The sequence below is a fragment of the Girardinichthys multiradiatus genome, chromosome 17, assembly GCF_021462225.1.
Source record: "Girardinichthys multiradiatus isolate DD_20200921_A chromosome 17, DD_fGirMul_XY1, whole genome shotgun sequence".
Taxonomy (NCBI): Eukaryota; Metazoa; Chordata; class Actinopteri; order Cyprinodontiformes; family Goodeidae; genus Girardinichthys; species Girardinichthys multiradiatus.
In genome coordinates, this window is record NC_061809.1 from 25301346 (window position 1) to 25324876 (window position 23531).

The 23531-nt window shown below is 40.9% G+C and overlaps 1 protein-coding gene across 1 annotated transcript in view; it reads left to right on the forward strand.

The window, feature by feature from the left end:
* Positions 1-1782: 1782 nt before the first annotated feature.
* si:dkey-97m3.1 (fatty acyl-CoA reductase 1) overlaps positions 1783-23531 on the forward strand; it is a 54286-nt gene continuing 32537 nt past the window's right edge. The window contains exon 1 of the mRNA XM_047389673.1: positions 1783-2006. Within this exon, the coding sequence (XP_047245629.1) occupies positions 1998-2006 (9 nt within the window). The 5' untranslated portion in view covers positions 1783-1997. The remainder of the gene's footprint in view (positions 2007-23531) is intronic.

Below are 23531 nucleotides of genomic sequence, written 5' to 3' on the forward strand. Positions count from 1 at the left end.
GCCATTCAGGGGTGGATTTGCTGATGTCTTCCTGTCTGACTGAATAACCCAACCCAACTCTGCTGAAGCAGCACCAGATAATCACACCACCAAGTCCATGTTTGTGAGCATGATGTTCTTTTTCTGAAATACTGTTAGTTTCACACCAGATGTAAAAGGACACACCTTTCCAAAAAGTCCCACTTGTCCCATCAGTCCACAAAATATTTTCCCAAACTCTTGGGGATCATCAAGATGTATTTTGGCACATGTGTGACATGTCCTTTTGCAGGGATTTGCTTCAGATGAGACTGTGGTCCTGTGAGGTGATTCATAGTAAAAAACCTTTTAAAACAGGAAAGTTTTCAAACCCCAGCACCACAAAATAAGGTAAGTAATGTAATTCTAATTTTTTTTTATTATTATTTATTTGCAAATCTGACAACAATCTTTAGAAATTTGTATCATCATTATTTTCTTTTTACAATTATGTTTTCATATTTTAAGTGGTTGCTGTTTAATTTTTATTAAAAATCTATTTTCCTTACAAAATACAGTTCTCCAATCTCGCCACTAAAGGTCACCATAGACCAGGCCTCTATTTTTCCTGCAGCCTGGTTTCATAATTGTTGAACTTACATAAAGTTATTAGTCCGCCACTTCTTATTACCATATGTTTTATGGGTTTTATCATCATTTGTGATATTTTTAAACTGCCGAATATCCCAGGATGAACCAGCAGTAGGATTTATTGTCCAGCTGCCTCCAGGTTTCGTTTTCATAAATGGATTCTGGTGGAAATCCCAGCTTCTCTGAGCTATTTAATACATATGCCAAATTTGGGACCTCTTTGCAAAAGGGCTCACAAATACAGCATTTGTCCTTTTTTACCTTGATGCCTTTATTTATCTATTTATTGTAACAATACTCGCAGGGCCGCAGTAAATCCTGCCAGAATATAGCAGGTTTGTGGGTCAGTGCGTCCTGACACTGAAAAAGGAGATCTCTGTCACTCATGCAGACGCTGAGGTACATGCCTGTCATTCTCAGCACCTGCATGTCTGCTGTGTCACATTTTGTGTAGACCTCGACTGCACTGTTGAAATTTAGTGCAGATTATATCACAGCCGTTGCACCATGGGTAAAAGGCAACCTGTGCCCCTAAACTCAGAATTGAGTCATAATTAAACCAGCATGGTGGTTTTGAGTCATTTCCATGGCTACATGCGGAATTTAATGTTATTTAATGGTTGCTACTACATAATATCAAAATGATATGATACAATATTAGAAAAACAAGAGATTGCAGTAAAAATATTTAAAATGTCAATGTCGATATCAGTTTCACCCATTCATTTTTGTCTGCTGTCATCACAGTGTTCCCATCACACTCTACAAGCTTTGGCATATTGGCCACTTGTTCTAGTGGTCATCAAGATATGTTTTGGGTAAATATGGTTGTGTTCTTTTTGAACAGTACTGGTTCTGGCCTTGGAACTGTCCAACGGATGCTATTTTTGCTCCGTTTTTTTCTCAGTTTAATCATCAACACATACCGGCACACTTTAGGGGAGGTCCACCTCTACTCCTCACTTTAGGCCTACTTCATGCTGTTGAACAGGTACCATGTAACAGTCTCTTTTAACTGTACATGTCTGGCAGTGTGGCTGAAGAAATATATTAGAGCCTAGTGGGATTTGTGAATGAAATTTACCGTGGCGCTCTGTCTGCACAGGGCAGAACTACATGTACCGGGCGGGTCAGGGGAGGGCCCACAGGCTGGGTGACACGCCCTGCCCACTTAGAAGCTCATATTTGTGCAACTGTCTGGAAAGATCCTGTTGTCTGCGGACAGGCAGGCAGGCAGACAGTCTTTCGGGTGTTCTTGACGCTGAGTGTCCCAGCAGCCTGCTCAGAGGCGGCCGGTGGGAGGAAGCAGAGACACCGCAGCCGCAGCAGCTTCACCCGACGCAGCCTCTCTAACAACCGCAAGAGGAAGGACCCATCAACTCTAACCGATGTCTACGGTAGGATGTGATTTGTTTTTATTTTATATGCTGAAAACGGTGCGGGTTTGAGGGAATGAGGGTCAGAGGAAGCAGCGGTGTATCGTGGGACGCAGCTGCCCGAGCATCAGTCACTGGTTTGGGCGGCTGTGTGGTGGGGAGCAGCCTGGGTTGAGCATCAGCAAACCAACGCAGAAAACGTTGAAAGACGTCCCACCTGACCACACATGGTAGATCCAGTGGCTTTATCGTTGTGGCCTGTTTTGGTTTCATTTAAAGCGTGGTGGAGATGTGTTGTGAGGCCGTGTCCGGGTTAGTTTAAGCCGCCTGTGTTACGCAGGGCGGCGGGCAGTGGTGCGGGTAGAGCCGCAGTCCGCGTGGAGAAGAGCCGCGGAAAGTTAGCAGCCTTTACGGCCGAGGAGACAGGAAGTGGCAACATGGACTTTCAAAATAATATACGAATTTTAAGCGAAACTAGTTTAATTTAGCATTTTATACCGGACACAAATAAATTCAATATTTGATTATCTATTTGAACGCTTTTAATTATGCTGTATTTATTGAGTTTAAACATTTGTGGGAACATTAATCAGAGCTTCTTTCTGCTTCTTCAGATTCAGTGGCATGTATGAGCAACAATATTTTATATTTCCTAGTTGGCTGCGAGTACTTGTGGAAAACACATGAGATCTGCAGAGTACACTTTCATTGGTTGTAATTGCAATATCACAATAGCACAATATGGGAAGTAATTGATTGGACAGTAATAAATATATGTTAATGATTTAAATGCTTGCCATTGTTTAAAGACAGAAATGATTTAAAGAGTGTGAAGTGGTTTTGGTAAAGCCATTAAGAAAGTGTTTTGCAATTAAGCCAGGTTATTTCATTAGTTCTAGGGCAGTGTTGGTTTTTCCAATAAAACCATGTTGTTGAAATTGAAACAATTTGCTCATAATAAAGTTTATGCAGCACCGGATGGGAGAAGGGCAGCTACTTTAAAATTACTGCACTACCTGGCAATAAAACCAATTACTGCTTCAAATAGTTTTTGTTTGTTTTATTATGAAATTGTGTACCGGAAATGACACATTCACCCCAGTGGTTTTGATGAAAGAAGAGGGTCAGCACGGATTTATGTGGCTCCAAATGCCTTCAAATGTGTATCATCTCTCTGAGCCATAAAAGCTGTTTGTTAACTTGAAGTGAGCAGAGGGAACATACACAGCAGTAGTGTTGCTTTGAATGAGCCCTGGTTGAAATTCATTTCAAACAATAAAAACCCTCACAGATCTTTTATATTTGTCCAGACAGAGCAGCCAAACCTCTGTATATCTGCTTATCTAACAGCCTCTCTGATACAGTGCAGTTTTTCCCTTCAGGCTGTGGTGCAGGAGTGTTGTGCCCGTTCAGTGTGAGGCAACGTGCACCTAAGGCTCCATGGCTGCACATGCATGATGTCCTTTCATTACATTTTTCTGAAACTAAATAAAAAGAAAAGTGTCTCCTACCGATTTCAACACCAGAGATGCAAAAAGTGCTCTAGTTCTCGTCAGGGCATGGCCTAAATTTCACTCTCAGATAAGCTACTTAAACTGGTTTGCACAAAGATAAATATTCCTCCACATTCTTTTTAATTCACCCTTCCTCCCAGAATAAAACCTGTTTTTGTTTTTGCGTCTTGCGGCAAATATTCAGGTACTGCAGACTCAAAAAGTTACTTCTTTGACTTCCTGATTCAAAAGCATGCCTTGTGTACGTGTGCATCCTCCCCCATGTTAGAAAGCTGCTTTACCCGTGTGCTCCGTTTTCCTTCCTCATGTCTCTTGTTGCAGGGCTCCATGAATCTTTAAAAGCTTATAGGAGATGTGTTTGAGCTGTTTCCAGTCCGTGCACATGCTACAGAGTAGTAGTAAAAGTAGTAGCAGTTGTATTAGTGTGCTGCTGGGAAGTGCATAGTGGAGAACTGCATGGGTGCTGGTTCTGTCTTGAATCCATCTGCGGTTAGAGATGTCCTCTTGTGGTCTGAGGTGAGGAGCATCACAGCATGCTTCCTCTTTAGCAGCCAAACAGCCCCTACTAAGATGTCTGTTTATTGCAGGTGGAGGGTGTGGATCATGTTGCACATGTTGCAGATCAAGTATTCATTCTTGTTTAAGAGCTGTCTTGGTCGTGAATATAATTTAGTTTGGACACTGTTAAAGCCCAATGGGTGATTTGTCTTCTTAAAGTAGGTCTGCAGCTCATGGATCATAAACCACACTGTTAAGATTTTTGCTTTACAAGCCAGTGCAAAAAGGAAGTGGTCATTTTATAGGATTTTTGTTCTCAAACATCATTGACTTGGCAATCACATAAACAGGCTTTTAAAAAAGAAAAATATACATTTTTCTGCAGTTAGAGCTGGGCATTTCTACCAGCTTCCCTTTTTTACCCCTTCTTTGCAAAATAGCAGAGGTTCAGTCAAATTGGTGAACATTGGTTTCAAGGCTTCCCTCAGATTCTAAATTAGATTTAAGTCTGGACTTTGACTAGGCCATTTTAGCACAATTAATATGCTTTGATTTGTACCCCCTGCTGTGTGTTTCCCTACTGAAAGGTAATTTTATGCCCCAGTTTCAAGTCTTTTGCAGCTATTTATAAAGTTTTGTCTCCTATAAAGAGTAGCAACCCCATAGCATAACGCTGCCACCACCATGTTACATCATGTACATATTGTTTTTCATGTTGGCTAAAAAGATGAGCTTCGGTTTCATCTGGTCAGAGTACCTTCTTCTCCATGTTTGTTATATCCTCTACATGCCTTCTGGCCATTTGCTTTCACTCGTTCTAGAAAACTGATTCTGGTGCAGCTGTTACATTTTAGGACTCATCTACTATTAATACTAACTGCAATATAAGGCTCATCTGAACAACACTTGCAAGATTTTGTCCTCCTTTTAGGTTAATTTCAGTGCAATATAATGGAGTTTGATAGAAGAATAAAGCCTCACTTAAGGCGCCAGGGATAAATGTTGTAATATGTCGAAGAAACGTCACCAGAAAACTAAAACAGGTCATCAAATCCCCAAAGTCCCACAGTGTCAGTATTGGATTCTGTGGCAATTCCTTTATTATTTGGAGTGATTGCTCCAGCTTTAATGGGAAAACTTTGCTTTTGCTGGCGGCACTAAAACAAAGTCATTAAGTGGTTTTTCCTCCTGAGATAATTAGTATCTGTTCTAAACTTGTGACTGTAGATCTAAGCCTGGATAAAACTGTAAATCAACTGTAAACTGTGACTTCTCATCACAGCTCGGCATTTCCAGTCAAACCAGTTAGGGTGCTACCGATCCAAAGCAAAAACACCATTTATATCCAAAGAATAAACGAACAACAACAGAAAAACAAACAGTAAAATGAAGGTGGTAATTAAGCAGTGCAGAGAAACAAGCTTGAATTCACTCATTGTGTAGCTGAAAAGTTTGCCGCTTCTTCACAGACGGGCTTAATGAAGTGTTGGGCTGTTTCTGCGCCTTTGGTTGGCTGTTTCTCAAGGGAGAATCCGAGAGGACCGGAATCAGCACTTTGAGCAGAAAGCTGTAGACTGTGAGGATAAATGAGCAGGGGAAGGAGCGCCGGGGCTGTGATCTTCCCGCTTCCACCTTGAAAACATTACTGTATGGAGCATGCTGTTCAGTCTGATGGAGGTCTTAGCAGACTGAATAAATAACATGTAAAGGTCAAAGATTGGAGAGACGTCTTAGAACTAAGACTCTGACTGGCAAAAATGTCTTCAGATTAGCTGACATATTTTCTCAGAGTTTATTATACCCATATCAATGAAAAAGATCCTTGATGTAAATCAGCCGAGGTCACCTTGTTTCTCCCTTATCAATCTGTGCTTTCTGTGGCGCCCCAGGCTGATAAACACCCAGCCGAGGATTTTCATTTTTTCTGTGGTGGGTGCGACATTGAACGCCACACAGACGTGGCTCTGCAGGGGAATGTAGAGAAATTTTAAGGCTTGTTTTCTCGCACTAAATTATAAAGTGCTGATTGATGGTGGCAGAGACTGCAACATCCTGATGTGAAGGCCTGGTGAACGTGATATCAGAGCTAAAATGTCAGGTGAAGGCTGGAGCACAGAAAGCCTAAACATTACATATCTTCAGAAAATAATGAGACAAATGTCTTCCCTCCACAAGTGATTCAGCTTCATCTACTTAAAAATAACCTTCTCCGAGGTCCAAAACTATCCCCTTTTCTGCATTTTGTAGCAAATGACAAAATCCTGATCTCCATTTTGGCATACTTTAAAGTGTGTCACAAAATGGAAAAGCTGGCTTAAAGAAAGCTTTATTTTCTTTTGGTTAAGCCTGTAGTGTTGGACTCTTAAATCCCACGAAGCACGATGTTTTTAATAAATTGCATGGTTTTTAATAAAATAAATTCCAAATAAAAATCTGAAAAGTGTGGTATGCATTTGAAATCAGACTCCTTTACTCTGATACCCCTAAATAAAGTCCAGTGCAAACAAATGTCTCCAGAAGTCACCTAATTGGTGAATGGTAGAGTTCACCTATATGACGGAAACTGGAAAGAGTGTGGCACAAACCTTAAGTTATAGCCCATGGTAACTCTGGAGGAGCTTCAGAAATTCGCAGCTCATGTGGGAGTATCTGGGAGAATTATTTGACCTGCAGTCCATAAATGCATGGTTTCTGTAGGCCGTAAAATGTCTTAAATTTAATCATCTCAGTTTCAGTCCCTACAAACTTGGAAGATCCTCAGATTTCCTCTAATATGTTTAAAGTTTGTATGCCTTTGTAGTTCTGACTGAGGGATTTGGGTGTTATCACACCAAACTACAAGGCCTGGGTATTCACCCATTTCTGAGAACACAAATATTATTCCCTTAAAACTGACACATTTTACTTTGTTTAGGGAATTAAAATCAAAACCTTCATGTTTTTAATGGACTAGTAGGTCCTTCATTATGGGAAAACTTGTATATAGGGCAAGGTCTGAGGTGAAATCTTATTCCAGAGATGAAAAATATCAACCGAAGTTGGTTAAAAGTCAAACTTTGTCAACTTGCGTGATTAAATAAGTTGCACATTAGTCATTAGGTAAATTGTTATTTTCGTGATTCATGCATCTATCCATCCATTTTCTAAAGCCACCTAATGCGTGCAGGATCAAATAGGTTTTTGTAATTTATTTAGGCTTTAAATTTTTTCATAAGGGTCAGTGTTCCAGGATACTGTTCTTTTGGTTCTCATCTATGTCTAAAGCCTCTAGGTGAGGATTGGGACATGAACGACATTTCCAGAAGACTGTTTGAGAACCATGGCCTTAGGCTTAAAAAGTGGACTTGTGACCACTTAAGGTCATAAATGCCAAAAAAACGTCATTTGCAAAATGCGTAATTGAAACCCTGAAATTCCCAAAACGGACAACTTCCTCTGCATTACTACACCTGAGATCCTGTCCATGAACTCCACAAACAGGATCGGGGACAAGAGTCAGCCCTGGCAGAGCCCAACACACACTTGCTTTGATGAAAGGCAAAGGTATTGTTACATATGGATGTTTTGGATCTTTCTCAGTAACATTAATCCTTTGTTGAGGGTGTTTATGTGCAAACATGATACTCTGGGTGGAGATTCTGAGATCCCTAATTCCAAGAAACAACTTTGTCAAAAGCGCAGTCCTTTGGCAAGCAGATTTCCACATGAAAGAAATTCGATTTTACCCCTTCCAGGAAATCTTCAGAAAGGACCTGGAGGTGTAGTTGGAAGTCAAACAAACTTCCTCCCTAACAGGCAGCTTAGAAAAGACTCTTGTAATGAATGCTACCCACCCCACAGGTAGATCTAGACTGAGGCCTCTGAGCTGTCTTTTGTGCTTTCCTGTCTAAACACAATTACAATATGTAGGCAGAGACTGTGTCTGAAGTGAATCACCCACTGAGTTGTTGAGCAACAGTGAAAAAAACAGAAGAACCCCACCTCCACCCAAAGACTATTTTTGGTTTCACAATGACATATGACTGTGAGGATGGACGTTGCGATGGTGTTTGTTTAGGGACTAAAAAGGACTCAGTGTGGTGTGTTCTGAGAAGGAAGGTAAAATATATTTGATGGCCAGTTTTCTGGATCCAGTTTTAGTCAGATTTTCATTTCGCAGCTTTTGTGATATCACAACTTTAACGTTTCCTGATTTCAACATCTCACTGGTGCTTTGACTGTTTACGCACCTCGTGGTATGACCCTCGGTCCTTTCACCTTACAAGAAGAACAAGGCTTGCCATTAGAGGAAGCTACAATTGACTGAATGACTCAACTGACAGGGCTGCTTGTTGTGTTTGCATCAGGAGTCTCTCAACCTTTTTTTTTATGGCAGTAAAAGGGATAAACCCCTGGGGTTTATTTGGACTGATGGTTGTCTGGAGCACCATTAGGGCTGTCTGTGGCAGGGTGGCCTGAACTGGCTCTGTATCTGAAACGTTTTGGAAGAAAGCCCAGCATCACTATGTAGGGACACTATGGCCGGCTGCCAAAACTTGCTTTGCATAGTTTACCCAAACGCATTTTGGAATGTAGTTTGTGAGCTGTAATGTGCAACACTACTTACTCTTACTTGAATACTTAGCTGAACGGAAACAAGAAAGTCTAAAATGTAACGGGAATGCACCCTTCACCCTGGCAACACGGTGCATAATGGCCCTTTCCTGGATTGCCGTGCAGTTAACTGAAGCAGGTTCTTACTGTAAGAATGCAGGCTGAGCAAGCTCAGTTGTCAGCCTGGGTTATCTGTGTTTAGTGAGAGCTCAGAGCAGGTCTGTAATGAGCGTGGGGCCTTTGTGTATAATTTAGTTGAAAATACTCTCCACATCAAAGCCTTATTTATTTTAAGTGTGATTCACTACAGATTTCAGAGCCTCCAAACCCAAATTTGTCAATGCTGTGATTAGTGATGCAGCATTTAATTGGCCAGTGATTGGTTCAATTGGCTCTAAAAGATGATCAGCTGGTTCAGTACTGAGAAATCTGATTTTTTTTTTTTCTTCTTATTTAAATGCATCAAAACAGAAACCAGACATTTTTTATCTGCATGATCAATGATTCATTTTTTTGGGTTTAGTAGAAAACAAATTAGATTATAGTTTGGTAGGTACACTCCACGGCCACTTTATTAGGTACATCTCACTGTTACCGGGTTGTATTCATTTTTTTCCTCCAGAACTGCCTTATTCGTTTGTGACATAGATTCAACCAAGTGTGAGAAACATTCTTCTAGGTTTTGCTCCATATTGACTTGATAGCATCCCACAGCTGCTGCAGATTTGTCAGCTGCACAACGATGTTGTGAATCCCCCGTTCCTCCACAAGCCGAAGGTGCTCTGTGGGATTGAGATCCAGTGATTGTGGCTGTTGGTGTTCAGGGAACCTTGAGGAAACCAGCTGAAGAGGATTTTAGCTTTGCCATCTGATTCATTATCCTGCTGGAAGCAGGTATTAGAAGATGGGTCCACTATGGCCAACAAGCGATTTACACGGTCAGCCTACTCAGGTAGGCTTTGGGCCCAAAGTGTGCCAAGAAAATATCCCCCATACCATTATACTGCCCCCACAAGCCTTAACCATTGACACAAGGCAGGATAGATCCATGCTTTTCTGCTGTTTACACCAAATATCAGCTCCTTCTTATTAATGTAAAAACCATAATTTCTTTCTCTCCATCAAATTGCTTCATTAACATTTATTTATTACATTTTTGCCTGAGAGAATTTCAAGGCTGGTTAATAAACTTACATGGAAATAAAAATATGCAAAATGTTTGTCGATAGCTGGTTGCCTTTTGAATGCAAACTTCCTGCAGGAAGAAGCCAGTGCAAGATACGAACCCACTACCCTCTTGCTGAAATGCGACAGTGCCAACCACGGCACCGCCATCCATCCCTCAGTAATAATGCCAATATATTTATCTAATAATATCGTCAACACTGACTTTATGTGGTCCACTGGCTTCAGTGTGTGACTTTAACACTCCTGGGCCAGTCCAAGTTCATGTGATTGATGATTACATAGATACTATTTGCATGACATCTTGTTGTTTTAGTCAAAATTATTTTGAAATGTATTATTCCAAAACCAAATTTAAAATTCCAGGTTTAATCCCATAAATCTCCACAGTTACCAGTAACTCATGGAACCACATACACTTTGTCTTGTTGAGTGAAACTTTCAGATACTATTACAGATTACTGTTGTGAGGGTTTTTGGAAGGTACCCCTCTACATTCGCTGCTTTTCAAAAATAGATTGATATATTGTTAAATTCCTGCAGCATCGCCCTAATCTGTGAGTTTCTCATTCTGTAAATCATTAGTTTTATGCGTTTTTCACTTCATTCTGCTTACCATTAAATAAACTGGATGGAAAAGATGTTTGCAAAGCTCACCAGAAAACACTGGAGCTCGTGTCATTAATTAGAAACCTGGGTGGCATCAGCAGAAGGTGAAGCTAAAGCGGCGTGTGCAGAGGACCACATTAATTAGCGCTGTGTGTCCACTGTAATCCATCTTTGAGCCGGATACCTGATTAAATCGCTCTGTCACAGATCTTGGTTTTCGTGCCGTGCCTTGCTCAAAACAAGATGGTATCAAACTTCTTCCGGTCACCTGGGCTTCACTCTTACTTATGCAGATTATAAATGTGCAAAGCAGGAAGCTGGAAGTGAAAGCAGCTTTGTCCACAACATATGCGGTTTTGTTTTTAAAAAGGTTTTGGTCCTGTAAAAATGTCCACGTCGGGAGTTCAGAGGACAAATGACAGGACAGATGTTGCATCACCAGTTTAAGACCCTTTTCAGCAGTCGCTTGCTGCATGTCCACTCCTATAGGTGAAAAGGGAGGACTTTCTATTAGCTGCAGTGATACTCTCTGTCTCAAATGGATCATAAACACCTCCTCAGCGCTGTGTTCGAGTTTTATCTCAGCTAAAGTTTCCATACAGGGGTATTTTAAGCTGCAGAGCTAGGACAAAGCCTGTTCTTTGTCCTGCATCATTCTCTCAAGCATCATGGCTAAAGTGTAGATAAAAGTTGCATGCTTTATACAAGCAGCATCCTTTACTGCAACCACACACAGTAGTTGTGTCTCACTAGGGAAGGAAATACACTAAACATTAGATTTAAGGCTGACATTTAAAGGAGAAAAATGTTCAGATGAGACTATAATTGCTCTGAAGTTTGCTCTAAAACCACATCATCAGTTCTAGTGGTTTCTGTGGTGCTGTGGTGGAAATTTATTTTTAGAATAAATAAAATCCAAGAGCGAAGTGCATCAAAACAAAAACTGAGATTTTTAGACTGCAGATTGGATCTGTTTTTGCTTTTTGTCTCATAATGTTTCACGTCATCAAAAAAATGTAATTAGTAAACAAAGATAACCTTAGTGAAAGTGTAAATGATAATTTAAAACATCCATCCAAACCAACCTGGTTCTATAACTTATTTTGCCATATTTAGCTGCGATAACCTCTATCAGGTGTTTTCAGTACTTGTCAATGAATCTTTTAAATCGCTGTGGAGGAATTTAGGCCCTCTCTTCTTTGCTGAATTGTTTTTTGTGCATGAACAGCCTGTTTTAAGTTTCTCATTTTGCCATTCAGAGATAGCCCCCAGCACACCATCACAATCTGATGACTGGGCTTTCTTGTCCAGGTTTTTCAGGTGGAGAACTGAATTCATGGTTCCAAAGCAGTCCCAGAACATCATACTACCACCACCATATCAAACTATTTGATGTTCTTTATATGAAATGCTGTATCAGTTCTAGGTCAGATGTAACGTGACCCACACCTTTCAAAAAGTACCACGTTTGTCTCATCAGTGCAGAGAATATGTTATCAAGACGCTTGAAGTTTTTTTGGGGTTTTTTTTCTTGAAAAAACATGAGACTGGCCTTTGAATCGTGAACTCTGACCTTAATTAAGACAAACGAGGCTTGGAGAGCTTTAGATGTTGTTCTGGGTTCTTTTGTGACTTCCTGGATGAAACTTTACTTTATTCTTGGATTAACTTTGGTTGGTGGGCCACTTCTGGGAAGGTTCACCGCTGTTCCATGTTTTCTCCATTTGTAGACGATGGCTCTCACTATGGTTCACTGGAGTCCCAAAGATACCTGTCAATGACTTTGTTTCTTGTCTGTACTTGACTTTGTGTTGTCATGATGCATGGTGTAAGGCTTTTTGAGAATTTTTTGCCTACTTCGTGTTGTCATACAGGTCCCAGTTATTCATTCATGATTTGCAAACATGTTCAGGTTGGTTTGGATAGATCATTTCCCCTTGCCCATTTACTTTTATTCAGGTTTTTTTATTTTAAAAATAGTTTCATCTGAAACAATTAAGTTTGACTAAAAAGGGAAAACAGAATTATTCTGTAAGGAGTAAATCCTTTTTCACTGCTCCACAATAAAATAATTTAAACTAAGGGGTTGAAAAACTTGGAAAAACCTTCCCACCGTGATTCTCTGACGCCTAGCCCTCAACAGAAGAGAAAAGATTCCAGTTTGTTTCTTAAATGCACCAAAGCCTAATCATCCCATGATGACAACACTGCCCAGGTTCACGACCTCTTTTTACCCCGCTGCAGGTCTCAGGGTACGGTTTCCAGTCTGGCTTTGAGCCAGACGTAAACAGACACCTGAGCACAGAGAAGCACGGTTGCTCTGAAGCGGCTGGTGTAATTACAGAATCCCCCTGCTGCCAGAGAGACAATGCAGGGGTGTGTGTGTGTGTGTGTGTGTGTGTGTGTGTGTGTGTGTGTGTGTGTGTGTGTGTGTGTGAACATGAAGGATTATAAGGTCACACTCACGCTCTCAAATGCTCTGATACCTGACCGTGGGAAGCAACCTACAGGTGTAGATCTGTGACAGGCGTTCAGTTTGAAATAGAGATTCAATTAAAGGGATGATGCCTAAATCCTTAAAGCCGGGAGCAGATATAATTAATTCTAATAAGATTGGCATTCGTCTGCCTCAGGAAAAATCACAGGCTTGCTGTTGTTGTAAAGCTAATATGCTATCATAAAGAAGGACCTTTTTTTTTTTTTTTTTTTATATATATATTTTTATTGGCTTTTTAGTACTATAATAGACTTCCACAACATCATTCATCTCCCTTACCTACCCACCTATACAAAAACCGCACATCGTATAACAAAAGCTACACAGTCAAAGTAATATGAGATAAATTCACCACAGTTTGAAACAAAACATTCCAAAAGCACACAAAGAAACAAGGACACACAATACCAGGCATTAGTTCTTTGATCATTTACAATCACATCACTGGAGGGATTTCAGTACAGTGTTCCATATTTTCTCAAACACGTTTACTCTGTCCTCTTTGCAATATCTCAGTCTTTCCAGATGTAAAGTGTTTGCCAGTTCTCCCAGCCACAGATCGAATGTGGGTACAAAGTCCTTCTTCCAAACTTTCAAAATCAACCTTTTAGCGATTACCATACCAAACAAAAGGGCAACTTTCTCGTATTTATTGGCTGAGGCCAAAACCTTAGGTGTTCCGAAAATGGCAACAAGTGGATCCGGGTCCCACTGTTTCCCAAAAGCTGTGGAAAGGAAATGAAAAATTTTCTTCCAGAATGTGTGAAGCTGCACACATGACCAAAAGGAGTGAAACAAGTTTCCCTTAGCAGCCTTACAACGAGTACATATTGGTGACACGTCCGGATAGAAAGTGCTTAATTTTTCTCTCGAATAGTGAAGTCTATGCATTATTTTGAATTGTATAAGATTGTGTCTGGCATTAACCGAACAGTCATGTATATTTTTCAAACCTTCTTCCCATGTTTCAGCAGATATCTGCTGCCCTAACTCATCCTCCCATGCCCTCCTGATGTTAGTCGTGTCCACCAATATATTGTTGAGAGTCTTATAAAAGTATGACACCGTCCCCCGACTAATCGGATCGAATGTGTTTATCATCTCTAGGGTTTTGTGTTTGGTAAGATTTCCAAAATTTGATATGTTTTTACTAACATAGTCCCTGATCTGTAGAAAACGAAAGAAACTTGACCGAGGAACATCATATACCGAGCACAGCTGAGCAAAAGATGCAAAAATACCATCAATATATAGATCCCCTATTGCACGGATACCTTTCATTCCCCACATCTGGAAAACGGCGTCGCTGAGACCCGGAACAAAGGAATGGTTTTCACAAATGGGGGCATCAAAGTAGACTTTCGGAGTTTTTATATAATTCTGTATCTGCTTCCAGATTCTTATAGTATTGCCAATAACAAAATTATTATTATAAAGTGTTTTCCTAATTTTAGTAGGACTGTTAAGGAGGGCAATCAGGGACGTATTGTGACAATGCAGTCGTTCTAAGGATAACCAGGCTGGACAAGCATTGTTGGATGAGTGCGGGCCCTTCTTCCACCATGCTATAGCAGATAAGTGAGCTGCCCAGTAATATAATTTGTAATCTGGCAAGGAGAATCCACCTTTTGTTTTTGGTTTACATAAGTGTTTTTTGGAGATTCTGACATTTTTATAGCCCCAAATAAAAGGGACAATAATGGAGTCTAAATGTTTGAAGTATGACATACCTATAAAACATGGAACAGAGTGGAATAAATGAAGAAACCGTGGCAATACCACCATTTTAACAGCGTTAATCCTACCAGCCATTGATAGCGGGAGAGTCTTCCAAACATCAATATTCTGCTTAAGTTGTAAGATTTTATTCTGCCAATTCAATTGTAGAAGCTTCTCTGGTTTCCTCGTTATAGTCACACCTAAATATGTGAAGGTGTTATGGGTTATCTTAAATGGCGCATACTGCAAAAATGTCAGATCGTCTCCTGATGTGAGGGGCATTGCTTCACTTTTATCCCAATTAATGGAGAAACCAGAGATGCTGCCAAAGGTTTTGATAATCTTCAAAAGGGGAGACAGTGACACCCGTGGGTCAGAGACATATAAAAGTATGTCATCGGCATAAAGCGAAATGTGATGTTTATGACTAAATATCTCGATAGGCAATATCTGGGGTTTTTGCCTAATACACGCGGCCAGGGGTTCAATAACAATTGTGAAGAGAAACGGAGAAAGCGGGCAACCCTGACGCGTCCCCCGGTGAATACCAAAGGGACAGGAGATATTTTGGTTAGTGATAACAGAAGCAGTTGGGTATGAGTAAATTATTTCAATCCATTTTATAAATAGAGGCCCAAAACCAAATGTATTAATGTATATATGGCCATTCAACTTGGTCAAATGCACGCTGTGCGTCTAGTGAAATAACCACGGCCTCGTCTGTATGGCTTGAGTATAGTATATTTAAAAAACGCCGTAAATTGAAAAACATGTGTCTACCTGGCAAAAAGCCAGTCTGATCTGGATGGATGATTAAACTTATGTATTCTCGGAGTCTGTTAGCTAGGATTTTCCCAAAAAGTTTGGTTTCTAAAGGTAATAAGGAAATTGGACGATTGGAAGAAACAACCCCCAGGTCACAAACAGGCTTAGGGATAAGCGAGATATTGGCTTTGTATAAAGTAGGAGGAAGTTTATCTACTAGCTTAGAGTGGTTAAACATACGCAGAAGTAAAGGTGATAGTTTGGGGCTGAAAGCTTTGAAAAACTCAGCGCCGAAACCATCAGGACCTGGCGCTTTATTATTGGGAAGAGCAGAGATGACTGATTCAATCTCCTGCAGAGTTATACTAGCTTCTAGCACTTCTGCTGAGTCTGACGGTAGTCTTGGCAGGATTAGGTTATCAAAGAATCTGTCCATCTTTTCAATATCTAATTTTCCCTGCGATTGATAAACTTTGGCATAGAAGTCTGCAGGTCGTTAATTTTATCTGGATCTGTGAGTAAAGTGCCATCTTCAAGCTTAATACGATGTATTGCTCTCGATGCCTGCAGCTGTTTAAGCTGTCGAGCTAGTAATTTATGCGGTTTGTCGCCCAGCTCAAACCATCTTTGTTTAACTTGTACCAGCAATCTAGAAACATTTCTTGATATAATAGAATTATATTCATATCGCAGAGCTGTTATTTTCTTAAGAGTATCTGGACTCTGTTGTAGTTTATATGAGTTGTCTAGGCTAGTCAGCAGATTGTCTATTTCATTCAACCTCAACTTGGACTCTTTGTTTTTCGCCGCCTCGTACGACACTATACATCCCCTTATGACCGCTTTCTTAGCTTCCCAAAGCATTGAGTCATCCACATCCCCTGTGTCATTAGAGCTCAAGTATAACTTGATATCGTTTGAGATATAAGAGCAAAATTCTTTATCCTTCAGCAGAGCGTTATTCAGTCGCCAATTGCACCTGCTCTTCTTATAATCTAGTTTAAGATTCAAACTCACAGGCGCATGATCTGATATGTGAATATTACAGTATTTACAGTCTGATACTGATGCCAGCAATCTAGAATCTAACAAAAAGTAATAAATCCTAGAATAGGATTTATGAACTGCAGAAAAGTATGAATAATCTCTCCCGGTGGGGTATAGCAGTCTCCAGATGTCAACCAAATTATGAGAGTTTAATACATTTTTAAGAGTCTCTCCACTCCTGGATACACCAGATTGAGGGCGTTGTCTATCCAAAACTGGGTCTAAGGTTAGATTTAAGTCCCCTCCAATGATTATGTTAGAGCTAATCAAATCTGGCACTGCATTAAAAAGGTTCTGAAAAAAGATGGGATCATCCAAATTGGGCCCATATACATTGATTAATGTCACTGGTGTTGAATTTAGCTGCCCGCTTACAATCACATATCTTCCCCTATGATCTGAAATTATCTGATTGTGGGTAAATGGTATATTTTTTCTTATCAATATTGCTACCCCCCTCGTTTTTGTGCTGAAATTTGACTGATATATATGAGAAGCCCATGAGGGGCTAAGAACCTTAGCAGCTGTTTTCTTAATGTGAGTTTCCTGAAGAAAACAAATATCGGCTTTCAAAGAATGAAGGTGCGAATATACTTTGCCTCTTTTTAGAGGACTATTTATCCCTCGAACATTCCAGCTGATCAAATTGACCCCGCCCGTGCAATACTTATATTGATTAGTTAACATTTGTTTGTGTACAAGCTATTAACTAACTGTTGCATGACTGCGAAGCTACCTATAGAATATTCAAAATAGACCGATGTGCAAAAAACATCCCTCCCCAAAAAAAGTCTAATCCCTCCCAACATCAAACCTAACTAAACAAAACCAGGGGCGGTGTCTCCCATACCCCAACCAAAAGCTAAACCTAGCAGTCCACAACGGGGCCAACTAGCAACATAGCTACCCATCTCCCCAGCCGAAACCGCCAAACTCAACACAAAAATAGCTAATTATTTTTCCACCTGGAAATAAACCAATATTTAGTCCTAACATTACACACATTCAAATATAATGATAACGGCATTGAACCATCTGCTTTATTCAGTCTCAGACCGCCAATTCGCACTCTCACGGCTCAGGAATTTATCCGCATCAACTGGAGTGTCAAACATAGCGGTATTATTGTTTACAGTGACCACAAACTTTGCAGGGTACCGAAAACCATACCGAATCCCGTTAGATCTGCATTTCTCCCTGATAGTTTGGAACGCCTGGCGCTTCTTCATCACTGTCGAAGTGAGGTCGTGGAAGATGAACACCGGGTGCCCGTCATATTGGAGAGGGCCTTTTTCTCTCGCCAACTGCAACACCCGCTCCTTCTCTTGAAAATAGTGCAGCTTGACGATAATGGCCCTCGTCTTTCCCTCCTTAGCCTGTGCTAGGCTCCGGTGCGCCCGATCCACCTCTACTGGTCGACTGAAGTTGTCTTCTCCCAGCAGCTTCGGTAGCAATTTGATGATAAAATCCATCGGTTTACCATTCTCCGCTTTCTCTGGTATGTCGACAATACGAATATTCTGCCGACGTGAGCGCGCCTCTATGTCTTCCAGCTTAGCTTGGTGCTGAGAGCATTGAGCTGCCAAGCTATCACATCTCTTCTCCAGCTCCGAAATCTGTCTGTCATGTGATTTGGTTGCGGCCTCAATTGACGACATGCGGTCGCAAGTATCCGATAGTGCTGCTCTGAGGCTGGAGATTGAACTGTTGAGCTCAACAAGTCTCATGTCAACCGTACCACTAAGCTTGTTAATAGCTGCCAGGACATCCTCATTGGTTGCCGATGGGTTTGAAGTGCTAGCGCTAGCCACCTCAGTGCATGCTAGCTTCGCCTGGTCGTCTAAAATGTCGTCCCCGGAGCTTTTCTTTCTTATTACTTTTAGGTTTCGTCATCCTGATTATAGAGCGGTCACTAATACTATGAGCAGGGGTTCTTAAAGATTATTTGGGGTGAAATAAGTGAAGTTGAGTCGGAGTTTCCACGAACACGTCTACTCCATCTTGAGACCTAGGCCACCTTCTTTTTTTTTTATATATTTTTTCAGCACTTTATTTTTCCATTTTTTGACAGTGGGTAGACTGGAAAGAGGGGTAGAGAGAGGGGGAGACATTTGTAAATGTCGCCGGGTCCGGGACTCAAACCCAGGACAGCCGCCATTTGAGGACTGTAGCCTCTGTGTATGGTCGCGTGCTTTCGCCCCTACACCACCATCGCTGCCAAAGAAGGACCTTTTAAAGGATTGTGCATTGTGGGTTTGTGCAGAAGACAAAAGCAACGCAATACATCCGTTGCATTCAAGTTTATGTGGTCTCACATGAGGCTGCAGCTTGTGCAGGAGCCCTGATCATGACTTTCATTTACCATTTAAAATGTATCCACTGCAGAGGAGCCAGCGTTGGAAGTAATGACTGTTAAGGCTCACGTTGGACAACCTGTTGGCCTTCTCACTGGTTTGAACCACAGATGCAACTGAATTTATTTTTTTTCTTCCTTTCTAGGGCAAACTAATTTTCATAAATTTTATTTTTATCAGACAAACCTTGTCAATGAAAGGGATGAAAGATGCTTTGGGTCCTTTGACAGATGTAGTTGTTTTTATGTCTAACAGAAATGAAGGAATGACAAGATTATCTCCTTTTATGCATCAGGTTTTCAGCTCTGATGCATTTAACTGTACTTTCCTGGTCTGGATACACATGGAAAAATCAAATCTTCTCTAAAAGTTGCATCCATCCATCAGTGTGTTGGTTTGTCCATCTGTCCACTTGTCGGTCGGCGAGGTTGTCCATCAATGCATCCTTGTCTGTCCTTTCTAGCGTCCATATTTAATGCCGGATCAGTGCAGAAATAAGCTGCCAGAAATCACTGGTGAACCTTTGTATTTAAACTTTAAAAACGACCTCAGAAGGACCGAGAGGTCTGGAAATTTGGTTCTGGAAAATCATGTTGGAATATGGGTGAAACACAGATCAGTAGAAATCGGCAGATTTTGATCACTGGGCGATGGGTTTACACATCTTGGTTTTAAATGCATTCAGTGTTACACAGGTGTAATTAGATTAATTAACACAACGGTCACTGCAAAAGCCTTTGCTGCTGAAACGGTCAGGAAAGCTCATTGTTTAAAGATTTTAGGAATTACAAATAAGATAGTTGAAACTAACTGGTCTGATCTCTCAGGTTTCCTTATTGAGCTTCTGTAGCCTCTTTCAAATCATCTTTGAGCCAGATACCTGATTAAATAATACCAGTGACTGTAGATTCTTCAGGATAAGGAGCAACCAAAAGCATCACGGTTTTACAAATATCCGTCTGTATTTTCATTCCTTGGAGGTAATGGGTTAGATTAATCAGATGTAGCTTTCAGATTAGATCATCGCTCTGCCCTGATCTCCTCTTCTTCTGAGAAGGGGAAACACTCACTCATTTCCTGTCTTGAGAGTGTCGCAGAGACAACAACCAGTAACCATGACCAAGCTGATAAACACCATCTCAAGGTACAGCTATGACACCCATCAGGACCTTCAGTGACTGTAAGAGGCTGCAGAAGACTCACCTTCCAGCAGGATAATGATCCTAAACTGGGATGTTTCGACTGAGGAGGGGATCGATACCAATGGACGCCGCTGTTTAGATTATAATTAACATTGAAAACCATGAATCATTTTCCTTTCACTTCACAAGTATCCGATAGTTAGTAGGTCTGTATATTTCAGCATCATGTAATAAATCCATTTGCTTATGAGGAACGTGCAAACATTTGTGGGTGTGTAAGAAGAATCATGGATGAGATGAGGGGTTTCCTCTGGAGGGTGTCAGGTGAGGACAAGTGGTTTTCTTTCCCCGGTTGGCATGGTGGTATTTAGGAAAAGTGTCCTGGCTTTTCCTTTATGTCGCTCGGTTGGTGCTGACATGGAATTTGACTAATGCAGCTTTAATTATTAGCTGCATTTCTGTTTTTCTCCCCCTCCCTCCCATCCTCTCTGTGCCAGCCTTTTGTGTTTGTTTTTTGTTTTTCTAAAAGCCAGCGTGCAGCTGGAGACCCTGTTTTTCTTCTTGCCCATGTCTCCAGCTGCAATCGGCTGCTGACCCACAAATGGAGAAGTCGTGCGAGGAACGTCCAGGGGCCAGACTGCAGAGCTTAGCCTTCAAACAACCTGCCTGAGACAAAAAGCATGTGGGGAGAAATGAGCTCTTAGAAAAACTCAAGCAGACAGAAAGGAAACGTGAAATCAGGACCGGGGTTACAGCTACATTAGCTCTGGACAAAAGCAAACCTCAGCTGCCTGGTGGTGTTGTTGGGCCTCCAGCATGTCCCAGCTTTATTCTTTAGTGACGCTCAGTGACTTTGATGTGAATCGGTACAAGTTGGAATCAGAAGCTGAGGAGACCGCCTAAAGCTCTTGGTTCTTGTCATTGCTGCCCACGTATTTGACTTATCCATTTGCAGTCATTGTATGAACTCTGAAAACACGAATCTGTGATAAAACAAGATGAACATCCTTCAAGCAACCTTTACCAAAACTTTTTTTTTAATAGCCAGAAGATGATTAATGGCGGAAAAGAATCTAGAATAAATAAGTTAATTGTTTATCAGATAATACTTCAGCCCTCTTTGTCAGTAAAGCAACACCTAATGGTATTCTCTAGCATTTGTTTGGGCTACCAATGAATGTAGCTGTCTTTAAATCTCAGATTCTTCTTATACCCAGTGAAAGTTAAATCCCACGTATGCGTTTCCATTCCAACACTTCTCCAGCTGCAGGAATCTCTGTTGTCAAGCGTTAATCCGGAGTGACTTTCAGCCCCTCTGCTCTTGTCCCCGTGTCTGCAGGGAACCTATGCAGACAAAGCAGGAATGTCAGAGGCCTCAACAGAGGACCTTTTCATTTCTGCATACAGTTCAGTAACTCTGTAGATTATGCCCTTTGGTTGTGATTCCATATATTGTGGAGCTCTACAAGTTTACTGGCTTGTAAGCCTGAGAACATCTTGACTATGAAGTACGAGGGTGGCAGCATCAAGCTGTATAGCCTTGGTGCATTTTATAATATAGATGGTATCAGGAGGAAGGAGCGTTATGTGGAAATATGGAGGTGGGTCTTCCAAATGGACAATGACCCTAAACACACTTCTAAATTATTTACAAAGTGGTTTAAGGTGGCCTACAAACGTGGTCTAATTACACCAGTTCTGTCTGGAGGAATGGGCCAAAATTACATGAAACTCATGTGAACAATTAAAACAAATGAATCCATTGTTTGTACCCGCTTATCCTTGCAGGGTTGCGTGGTGGGGTTGGATGCTGGTGCCCCTCTCCAGCAGTCACTAGGCGACATGCAGGCTACACCTGGACCAGTCAAGTTTAAACAAGTTTCCTAGAAAATTCTCTCTCATTAGAGATCATTTTGGTAAATGTTTAGTCTGATTTATTGTCAGGCTGTGCGTCTTTTTATCAGGTGTATGTAAACATCTGGTTTCAGCACGAAGCTGACTTCTGCCAACCTTCTTTGAGTGGTGGTGAAGAAGCCACAACACCAACCAAGAAGCGGTAGCTGTCATCTTGGGGGGGGGGGGGGGATTTGTGAAGCCTTAGTGTGTCGTTGTCATGGTTACACACAAATAAGCAGCAACATTGGCCGTGTGGCTGGGAGCTCCGAGCCCACATGTTGACACAAGGCTCAGAGCAGAGAGCTGGATGTCGGTCTGAGTCACAGAAAGAGACTGCTGCAGCCTCATGATGACTCAGGTTGCTGTCGGTTACAGTTTGGGAGGGATAAGGACAAAGTTAAACCCGCATGGTGCTTCGTTATAACATAAAAACATCAAAATGCAGTAAAATGAGCAATAATTCTGTTTTCTTGCATGTAATTCACACATGGAGCCACTTTGTAAATGATAAGGCTTAACTTTTTTACAGCTTACCCACAGAGTAGTTATCAAATTATATTTTAAACTGGGACTATAATAAACCAGCTGCTCACTTGTATTTATCGGCACTCATTTACATGAGGTTTTTCCTGCTTCCAAAGTCCAGTTGTGATAAAGTTGTCATGAATTTGCTGATTGCCTGAAGTTCTTTAAAAGAGCTGCCATGACAGGGAAGTGTTAGGTTCAACAGGCCTTACAGGCATAGTAAGAGACACTCTCCCCACCTGATACAAACATTTTTTTTAAATACAATGAATTAAATCTTAAATTTAATGCTTTGAAAAATTATTCACCTTCTTAAACCTTAATATCGGATAAAGTAAACCGGAGTAATTACTTATAAATTATTTTGGCAGTGACATTGGAGGATTGTCAAGCGTAAAATGTCTGTTTAAGGACATTTTATTTGGATTTACTTTGACTAGGTCTGACCAGAACCTTCATGTTGTTCTTCATTAGCTATTCAGAAGTTGACTTGGTGGTGTGATTTGGATCATTGCCCTGGGGCAATACCCAACTGTGCTTCAATTTAATTTGAATAACCGATGGCAGGACATTGTCCTTCATCGTTTTCTGGTAGAAAGTAATTCACAGCTTTGTCTGTTAAGGCAAGTCATCCAGTTTCAGCAGCCTTAGACCATCAGGCTACAGCTAACATATTTGACTGTCGGTTTATTGGTCTGTTTCTGAACTGCATGACAAGGAGGCCAGGTCAGCGTGACTTTATCAGTTTGTGTTAGTGATTCAAAAGTGTGAATCAGTCGTCCTTTTGCCTGCATTTAAGCTAAGATTGTTATGACTAAAACAGCCCTGCAGAGCTGCAGCTATGTAAATCAAATGATGCAAGAATAACCGAGTGAACACGCAGTCCTGATAAACTCTGCCCTAGGAGCCAAGACCTTGGGAGTCACGGTTTTTGCACAAATAAAACAATATTTGATGATGGCTGCTGGCCTGTTCTTGGAAACTCTCATTTTTAGCAGAGGGAAGATACAGTTCAAGTGATTGTTTGAATAACGTTTGATTTTAAAGAAGGTTGTTCAAAAGGATCTTTACTCTAACAAAGAACTGAGGATGTTTGACTTTATTTTGGCTTCTGATTGTAACTCTGTCAGGATTATTTAGATCCTGAATGATACAGAACACAAACTGTCTTCTCTTGTTATCATGCTGTGAATATTAATAAA